Genomic DNA, 10,009 nt, shown 5'->3' on the forward strand with positions numbered 1-10,009 from the left:
CATCCAGACTCTGTCATGTTTGCCTGGGGAAAACAGGTTCTGGCATGGCCACCAGGCATCCCTGCTCCCCAGTTTCACCCTGTGGCATCTAGACAGCCATTTGTTCCCCAGTATCAGCCTGGCTGTGCTGCAGCTCAGTTAAATCCAAGGGGTCGCCAAGAACTGTCATGGAGAAGAGCCTCAAGTGTGAGGGCACAGGTGTTAGCACTTCCTATCCTGTTCCCATTTACCTTTAAGGGTTGTAGTGTGAAGTTAGTTTTGCCCAGATTACATACACAGCACTGAGGTCGAGGCAAGAGGCGGGTGTGACTTTGGAGTTGTGTTTTGCAGAGATGACTGTTACAGCACACTAGCAGATTCCTCCCACTTTCAGATCTTAACTGAGACAGAAGCCAGAAAAGCTCCAGTTATCCAAACCCATAGTTTTATGTTTTTGTTTTTAAAAGTCCTCTTCCTCTCTTTTGCCATGTGAGCCAGCTCCTAGCTAAGCAGATTCTTGGTGTCAAATCAAGTTAATTTTTTGCACTGGTTTTGCTTGCTGGCTATAATGGGGCTGTTATTAGCAGGTTTTGAAAGCTGTTTGAGTCCTGTGGCTAAAAATATTCTAATCACAGCTGCAGCTACTTAATATCAATTCACTTTGAGTTCCTAGTCAGCTCCCATGGGTGCCTGGCTCTAAACCTTTATCTTGGTTTTAAGCTGATTGTGTGTCTGAGTGGCACCAGCCAGGAAAGTGATTTTCCAAGCTGCGTGCCAGCTGGAAGGCTGCGGCCCACCCCAGCCACCTGTCCAGCTGAACACCACTTAGCTGCGGATGAGTCCGACAGGGATTGGGATGAGGTTCTATATTTAGGCGAAGAGCCCAAAGTGATGTGTCCTAGCTGGTTCTGGAATTGATGGTGTCAGTGAATCTCACTACAGATGGCTGTCCTTTCACAGGGTGAAGGTTCCTTCTAGGCTTCTCTGTAAAGTGCTGTCTCTGTAATTGGTTAAGTATTTTGGAGGTAACTTGAATAGTAGGTTTCCCCACTTAGCATTTAGGAATTGAAATTTAACAATGATGGCAATTTTCTAAATCAAATGAAACTATATGAATTCACAGATCTAAGACAAAGAACTAGGAATAACGGGGAGACTAAGGAAGGACAATTGGTTCAGTGGTGTCAGCCTCCCCTTGCCATCCCTACATACTGGGTCACCAGCTACTCACAGCCCCAGTGTTCCACCCTCTAGTCCGCTGGTCACACTAAAGAGCATTTCCTAAAAAGCATCTGCCTGATGTCTCACTGACTCCCACTGCCCTTCCCGGTGTCAGCTAAGGAAGTGTTCGTTCAGCTCATCTAGGGAACCCCTCTGAGGCCAGAGCCTTCATCACACTGCCTCCGAGCTTATCAGCACCTGAGGTCAGGGAACAAGGGCCCTGGCTGGTTATCACATCACCTCTAAATATTCTGAAGAGCTAGAGTGTATGTGGATGGATGGAATGCAGATAAAAAGTAGCCTGTGCTCCTTATTCAGGGCAATGAAATTGTACCTTAAAATAACCAGATGCAGCCAGGTGTGAGGTGGTAGCACTAAGGAGGCAGAGCCATCAGCACCTCTATCAGGCCACCACCAGCAGTAGCCTGGTGGGTAGCAGCGCAGTATGGCCACAAAACTGGAAGAACAGCTCTGAGGCTGCCAAGCCCAGATTACTCAGCTGCGGGCCCTTAGCTTTCTACCTGTAATATGACAGTCAAGGCCTACCCTGTACAATAGGCTTGCTTTCCCAGGGCACCCATTGCACAACAAACACCACAGGATATATAGTGTATTTGGCTCCTAGCTGCAGCCACCTTTCGTGTGACTTTGAGCTTTCTCTACAAGGTTGAGTATGGCCCAGAGCCCAGTCCATCGCATATTATTGTCAAATCCATAAACTTCAGTGCCTCTTTTCCCTCTGTCTGCCCCCTGCTGGTCAGGCATGCAGTGTACAGCCCAGCCTGGGGCCTTGTCTCCCTAGTATAAAATCACCACACCAATACCAAGATTCCTTCAGTTAGGGCACTTTGGTAAGTTATTCTTTAAAACAGTCTCTTTGTTGGAGACTGGAGAGATGGCTACATTGTTAGGAGTACTACTCAGTACTCTTGTTGAGGACCCCAGGGTAATCAGCACCAGTATCAGGCAGCTCACAGCCGCCTAGAACTCCAGCTCCAGTTGGTCCTACACTCTCCCCTGAACTTCAAGGACACCGGAATTAACAAGCATTAATTTTAAAACTTTAAAAATCTTTTCAAAAGCACCCCAGAGAACAAACTAACAGAAAATGAACTCCATCGTATGTATGTCTTTCACAGATCTACCTGAATTATGAAACGTATTATGTAGGTCAGTGGGCCAGAATGCACTGTTTACCACTTAATCTGTCCTTCCCTGGCCACATAAGGATGTGCACAGCAAGAGCCTGCGGCAACCTGCCCAGGCTCAGCAGGGGGTCGGGGCTCCTGTCAGCTACTCCAATGCTGTCCCTCCCTCAGCTTTCACTCTGTTAACCAATATCCACATAGTATGAAAGGAGGGAGAATCATGTTTCCTTCACAGAAGAAATTGTTTTATTCCACTTGAGAAAAATACAGAAATACAAGTTAAAACTGTAACATGTCTAAAACTCAGTGACATACTGATACTATTGCATAGCACCATGGTCTGCCTAGACACAGAACACACATCTCTGAGCCAAGCCCACCCCTGCCCTCAGCAGGCAGGAACACTGTGATAGTCATTTGACCCCATCCAACCTCAGGAGCCCTGACACTGCAGATCCCTTGTCACCTTCTACTTAGGAACCCACGCAGGGCTATATAACAGGTGGTAATAAGTCCCCAACACTTGAGACAGAATACAGAAAAAAATAGACATTCTCTGTCTGCCAAAAGAATCATTTCCCTACGGGACTCTGAGCCCTGCCTGATGAAGTTAATGATGACATTTAAGAGAAACTTCACAGCCACAATGGTCTTTGAGCATCCAGATAGAAATCACTTACATAATCAAGATGTTTATTGTACCACGATTCATGGGTTCATTTTCTGCCTCAAAATACTCAATTCTGAAGATGATTTAAATTTGCTATTTGCACCCTGGGTGGGTTGTTTTTCAGACAGGAGGCCCAGCTCAAGTAAGGTCCTGCTCCTCTGGTCAGATTTCTAGGCCTAAGTGTCAAGTTGCTAACCATCCCAGAAGCCTGCTAGCCTGTCCTCCCCAGGCTGAGCTCCCAGCCACCTTTGCCTGCCCCTGCTGTGACAAGGCAGACTGACTTAGCCCTTCCCCACATCCCTTACAGGACTGATGGCCAACTGCTCTCAGGGAGTGGCTGAGGAAACCCTGAGCATTTTGCACCCTCCTACATCTCTCTCTCCGGCCTTTCGGAGCCAGAGTTACCTTGGTGGGGTTTGGATATGTCCCCCAATGGCTAGTATCTTAAAGGCTTGTGTTGGGAAGGAATGGATCCTTTAAGAAATGGGACCCAGTGGGAGGAAGTCAGGTCACTGCAGGCAGAACTCTGAAGGTGATGCCCGCGCCCAAGCTCCTCCCCTTCTCTCTTCCCTGTCACATGAACAATCCGCTCTACCATACTCTCCTTCATGGTGTTCTTACCATAGCCCCCAGCCACCCAGCCCCAAATCAGGCCATGGATTGAAACCATGAGCCAAGATAAACCTTTCCCACTGGAGATGATTTCGTTACAGTAAAAGACAGCTGACTGACATTGTGTCTGGTTTTCACACTGAGACACAGCATGTGCAAGTTTACTCTAAGGACCTAAAGAATAGATGAGTCAAGGAGGCAGTGGGAGAACTCTGCTTCGGGCGCACATGATCAGGGTGGGGTGGGACCCACTGTTCTTAACAATGCTGGGCTGGCAACCAGTTTGCTTCAAAGGTCCATGAGACAGAACCTTAATGGTGGATGTAGTCCCTTCAAACCACTCGCCAATACCAGCTGCTTCCCAGATGCCACCTGGGGAACCCAGGGAGCCGCCACCACAGAGATGCTCTTAGGGTGACTCCAGGGGTAGAGCTTAAATTAGAGGATGGCGGTTGGGATTTCAGGTTCTCACTTCTGAAGCAGCTCTGCCTCAGCGGAGCCAAGTGAAGAGGCAAACATGTCAGGCTGTCAACTGACAAACTCAGTGACATACTATATAGCACCTTGATCTAGACACAGAGCATGTCTCTGAGCCCACCATTGACCCTATTCAACACCGGGGGCAGCAGTAGTGCAGAACCTTTGTCGCATTCTACTTAGGAGCCTGCACAGAGTGCTACACAGGAACTCACAGCTGGCCCTACACGTCTTCAAGAGCTGTGAGTTTCATATAAATGTCTCTCTTGCTGGGATGGTGGATGTCTGGGCTCCTGCATCCTTGAATTAGGCCAAGCTATTGCTCAGTCTAGACCATCCAGATTGCCATGATGTCCACACATCTCAGGAAGCAAAATGCAAACAGCTGGTGACAGTTACACATGTCAAGGGCCAACTGCCAAAGTCTGCCAACTCTAGGAAAGAATGCGCTTAGGCCCCTGCCTGGGTGGTAGGGCTGACCTGGCTGTCTGAAGCGGGGAGGGTAGGCACTGGGATTGCCAACCTGGGAGCTTGCCCTGGAACTGGGCTCAGTGTCATTGAGCCATTGGGGACAACAGTTGCGTTCAAGCTATTTGAGGCCTCCCCGGTGGCCTGTATTTTGAAGTAGACGAGATAGAACACTGGCAACACGATCCCAATGAGAAGCATAAGGAAGACGGCATTCCACCACTGAATCCCACAGTCGGCACCATCGGCTGCTGCCTTCTGGGTTATGGGGAGCAGTGGCTGATCTGGGGCCTCCACATAGCAGCTGTCACCGTGGAAGACGTCAGAATGCACAGCCCGCTCAATGTTCTCATCAATGCCCTTGAAGAAGTCCGTCAGCTGGTTGCCCTGAGTGGTTGCTCCACCAGCATCTTCATCTTCAGGCAGGTCTACCAGGGTCACCCTGGTCTCGGAGGATGAAGCCCTAAGGGGCATTAGTTCTTGGCTGGTCTCCGTGAGGATCCCATGATTTCTCACTGGAATCTTGATTGACTTCAAAGCATACAGGTCTTGCTCTCTGATGAAGTTGTTTGCTTTCTTGATATCTGCAACCTATGGAAGCCATGCATTATAAACATGCGATGCTCCTTAAAACCAGTAGCCAGCAGAGACCTTTGTCTGCTGGGGCTCCAGTGGAGACGCCCATGAAAGCTTGAAAGCACAGACAGCTTCATTTCAGCCAAGTGACTTAGGCTTTTGATTCTCTGGTCTTTGGCTTTTTCCCCTTAATGAATAGTTTAGAAACCAACTGCTCTACTTTAAACAATTTCTGATCAACTTTGGAGGGTGTTGTGACTACAACCAAAGCTTCAGGTGAAACAGAACCAACACTGTCACCCTTCCTGTCTAACACAGTGCCCCCAACTCACCCCAGAACCCAGCTGAGCAAGTGACCAGACAAGGTCACCAAAGCCCAAGCTGGCTCCGGGCACAGGTGGAGTCTCTGCCACCTGAGAGCTTCCTCACAATGCTCCCTCAACACTTTCCCAGAAGCAGGGCAGGCACAGGAACTTATTCCCCGGTTAGAAGTTAATTCAGTTTGGGGAGAGGACACTTCTCATGAGAAGTGAGCTAGGCAATCAGCCACCAGCCAGGAGTTTCGGGTTGAGTTGGTTTTTTGTTTTTGTTTTTGTTTTTGTTTTTTGTTTTTGTGTTTTTCCAGACTAAGGTTGTGGGACTGGGACTGTGGATTTTATCAAGTAACACAAAGCTTCTAACAGAAAAGGAGGAATGGGAAGCCAAATTTTAAATTCCCCTCACGCTACTTGGGAAAAACTTCTCTAGAGTGTAAGTACGGCCCACAGAGCTGACTGTGCAAGTCCATCGTGTGTGCGACCACTTTCCGCAGCAGCCACGTTAGAGTCTTACTGAACCGGCCTAAGGGACGCTTCTTTCCGCTTGGAAACCAACAAACAGGAGGAGCTTGACAGCTTTCATTCTTTGTGTGCTCCATGGACAGCACATGTATTCACCTCCCATAGGAACTGGACTACTTACTGGAGACATTAAATGCCCACTCTGGGTTTCTTAGGGGCTGTCATTCTGACATGACATGAACGGTAAGTCTATCTTTCAAGACTTTGTTGGGAAGGGTTTTTTTTTGTTTAGTCCATGGTCTATAAAGCATATGTTATGCCTAGAGAAGCAGATTATACGATCCAAATACAAAGGCCGGTGCAATGTTAAGATGCTATGTGTCCCTGGAGACGAGCCTCTATTTGGGAAAGACTCCCACACCCACACAGTCTTTTTGCTCATTTGGATCTTTTTAGATAAACCACAGGCAATTTTTAGGAGGTAAAGTTGTTTGTTTGTTTTTTTTTAATTGTGTAGCTGATGCAAGCTTGGTGAAAGCTGCTGTCAGTATATAGCATGATTATAGCATGTACTATATAGCATGTATATAGCATGTATAAAGCATGTATATAGCATGTATATAGCATGGAGTCAACAGCGGGAAACAGACTGTTTCAATGCAGGAGAAAAGAGCGATTCCAGAAACGCTTTCCAACTTACTTTGCCACTGTTAATCACTCTGAGTGCTAAAAACATAATTAAAGAGAAAGATAAGGTTATACAAACGCACAGCACAGGGGCCAGACCATGCAGTTCTACTAGGGAGAAGAGAGAAAACTCTACGAGTCAGATCAGCTACTGGCAAGCAAAGGTCAGAAATACAAGTAGTGAGAGAAAGCATGCCACAGAAAGGTGTAGACTCCGCCTACCATCTCCAGCCCTAAGACCTTAAATCCAGTGTGCTCAGAGACCACACTGTTTCATAGTGTCCCTGTGGAGGACACAGGACAAGCACCCCCTGAACTGAGGTGCCCAACTAACTGACCCTTCCTGGGTCCAGAGTTCTGAATGAAGGGCACCTCCACCAGCTTCCAGCCCTGGCTATGGAGGACTCTAGTCGCCTATGGGAGTCAGGAAGGTCCTATAGTGACCCCTCCTATAGTGGAAACCCCCCCCCCCCCGTGTCTCTCTCAACCCTGAAGGGCAGAGGACTGAGGTCAGCTTACTTTGCAGCCATACTGGAGAGCCAGCTTGTTGAGGCTGTCTTCCTGGGCCAGCTCCCGCTGCAGCAGAACCATGGTGCCTGTTCCTGGCCGTTGGCTGCTGTTCTTCTGGCGTTCCTTGCCCCGGGGTCGTAACACCACCTGATGTGACTCTTCCTCAGAGGAGTCCCCAGAGTCCCCGCTGCCATTGTTGAACATGTAAACGTGGCTGTTTGGAGTCCTACAGACAGCAGCTGGGCCTTGGAAGCTCTTGGCTAACACTTCCTTCTGCCTCATTTTCTCTTAACTGAAAATCAGACCTGGAGTTAATTCCACACAAATGCTATTCATTCTCCTCTGGCTTCCTAACGAGGACTGTCTTGTTAGTAATTTCCTAATATTGCCAATATCAAACAAACAGCGTCAGGACAGAAGGACATCCTCACACCTGTCCACCTGATACTGATGCAGAATAAGATCATACTTTCCCTAACTGCTTACTATGTGCAAAAAAGATCCCCCACCCTTCTTCCCCATCCCCAGCTGTGCTTCCCCTAGCCCACAGAAGAAACCACTATGTCTCAGCACTGTGTGAGGTGACAACTGTTCTCAGCTCCCTGACACTGAGAATCTTACGCTCAGAATCTTTGGACAAAAACCTCATTGGCATCCCAAGGTGTCTTCAGGGGAAAAGGCCACTACCAAGGACAGAAGCTGAGAACAACCATAGTTCTCTTATTTTGACCCTGGTTGACTTGACCTAATTGATGAGCAATGGAAAAACCTATCAAATTTCAATTTGTCCGTTTCTCACAGTCATTCTGGACTCATTTCACCCCCACGGTCCCCTAATTGTCACCTAGAGTCAAACGCCAGAGCCACAACCAACCTATCCCTTCCAAATGGCTAGAATGGGACTCCAGGCATTCCTGGCGGTCCCTTCTGCATGGCCCTTTAAGGGAACAGCCAACATCAGGTATCTCCCTCTGGTCTCAAATTCTGAGCCCCTGGCACCCGGGGCGGCCAGAAGAGGCCTCAGTTTCCCTCCAATGACAGATGGGCTGTCATCAAGCAGGAGACAAAACAAATTTCAGACGTCCCCGCCCCTGGGCCTAAACAGGCCGGGCCCCAACTTTCCAAAGAATACACATCCTGCCACTCCCGCAAGCCGGCACCAGCCCTCTGTGGACACAGGCACTGGCCCTGGAGTGGCAGCCCACCACCGAGCCCACAGTGACAGGGCCAGAAGCCCTGGCCCCCCAAGTCAACCCAGCAGACCCCGCTCCAGGTTCGGGTACCTCGCTCCCAGGCTTCACCGCCACCGCGCCCGCCGATTGGCTGCAAAAAGCAGGTCTTCCGGGGGCGGGGACTAAGAGCCAACCAATGACTTCAGAGGAGGGCGGGCCCTGGCAGAGCCGGGAGGTGCTGAGAGGTCAGAATGAGGGCGGGCCCTGATGGGCGGGGCTCCAGCGTGGACCCTGGACTTGTGCTCCTCTGTCATTTGTCCCAGCTGTTCCCGGTTTCCCCTTCTGAGCCAGGTATCTTGGCCTCCTCGGTGGCCACAGCTTTCTGCTAAGCCTCGGTCTTCTTCCCGGCAGGAGAGACCTTTGACCCATGTGCGTCCTGATCCGTGGCCAGGAGCGTACCCTGTATGGCGGTGCGCCACTCGGGAGGTCTGACCCAGGTAGCCTCACCCAGAATCTTCGACCCAGTATCCTTTGAGGGGCCGAATGGTTGCCAGCTCCTGCCCAGAGATAAACAGAAGTCCAGGGATGTGAAATGTTGCCCTGACAACACAGACCAGAATTGGATAAAGGAGAATATGTATCATCTGGCCAGGCAGAGCGTCCCTGCTATTTGGAAAAGGGAGGAGAACCTGTGGCATTGTTTTGTAACCAAGATTAAAATCCTTAATGGAGTAAGACTCATCCAATGAATAAGGAAGAAACTAAGTGTCTTGAGCAGGCATTACACCAAAGAATGCAGATGCCTGGCTGCTGAACCAAGGTGCTAAGCCTGTCTGGGAATCAACATTGAAACAAGAGTCCAGAAATTCTTCCTATGATTTAGAATAAAACTACAAGTCTTACCCTAACTGTCTAAGGCCAGGAAAGCACCAGGTCATGGGCCTCTCTGCTAGCCACAGGACTCTTCTTTCTGGCTTTAAACATCTGATGTTTGCTTACTTTGCCCCCCAACCCAGGAGGCGAGCCTCGCTAATATACCCAACACATGTGTTCCCCACTGAGGTATTTGTGGTTTGTGACAGTTTACAGGCTTGGATGAGGCTGCCTGAGAAGTATGAACGCTATGCCCCACCTATCAGAGTGGGCCAGGGGCCCAGCCACATGAACAGGTCCACTGATCTGATCCCAAGTTAGTGGAGACCCACCCCATCACCAGAGGTATCCACTCGGATATCCTCCAACTCTTGTCAAACATGTCTCCTCCCGAGTCCAGCCTTCTCCTGGGATAGAGAATGCAAGGTAGCAGGGGCCAACTATTCAGCTTTCTGGATATGGCTCGGAACTCCAGGGCTAAGCGGAACTGCCATGGAATGTCGAAAGTTTTCTTTTCATTTTTTATTTCTTTTAAGGAGGCTAAGCCAAACCCTTCACAAGGGCACTGACCCAGTCCCCTCTTTAAGGCTCCACCTTCTAAAAGCTCACTTCAGAGGGTAGGGTTTCAACAGGAAGGAAAAGGGACACAAGTCAGTCTATGGCAAGCCTGAATATGAATTCCTTTCGTGGAAAATGAATGTTCATGCTTCTCATTGTAGCCAGCTTTCCCCTCTTACCTCATGAGCTGTGTGTGCTGAACACTCAGCAGGGATCATCCCGGCAACATCTGGTCTTTGGACTAGCAGGGGTTATATCAGATCCCAGTCTATAGAGGAG

The 10,009-nt window shown here is 49.2% G+C and overlaps 1 protein-coding gene across 1 annotated transcript; it reads right to left on the reverse strand.

The window, feature by feature from the left end:
* Positions 1-2,571: 2,571 nt before the first annotated feature.
* Lysmd4 (LysM domain containing 4) lies at positions 2,572-8,448 on the reverse strand. Its single transcript, XM_029479491.2, has 3 exons — positions 8,411-8,448; positions 7,137-7,419; positions 2,572-5,166 (listed from the first exon to the last, which is right to left on the reverse strand). The coding sequence occupies exons 2-3, from the start codon at positions 7,407-7,409 to the stop codon at positions 4,558-4,560; spliced, it is 882 nt and encodes a 293-aa protein (XP_029335351.1). The 5' UTR covers positions 7,410-7,419; positions 8,411-8,448; the 3' UTR covers positions 2,572-4,557.
* Between the last annotated feature and the right edge of the window lie 1,561 nt (positions 8,449-10,009).

This window comes from Mus caroli, unplaced genomic scaffold (assembly GCF_978045245.1).
Source record: "Mus caroli unplaced genomic scaffold, Mus_caroli_1 scaffold_8, whole genome shotgun sequence".
Classification (NCBI taxonomy): Eukaryota; Metazoa; Chordata; class Mammalia; order Rodentia; family Muridae; genus Mus; species Mus caroli.

Excerpts from the sequence above, each read along its gene's own strand:
- Lysmd4 (XM_029479491.2), bottom strand. The coding sequence starts at position 7,409 with ATGAGGCAGAAGGAAGTGTTAGCCAAGAGCTTCCAAGGCCCAGCTGCT. Across the intron at positions 5,167-7,136 it reads CTCTCCAGTATGGCTGCAAA|GTTGCAGATATCAAGAAAGC; the intron begins GTAAGCTGACCT and ends TGGCTTCCATAG.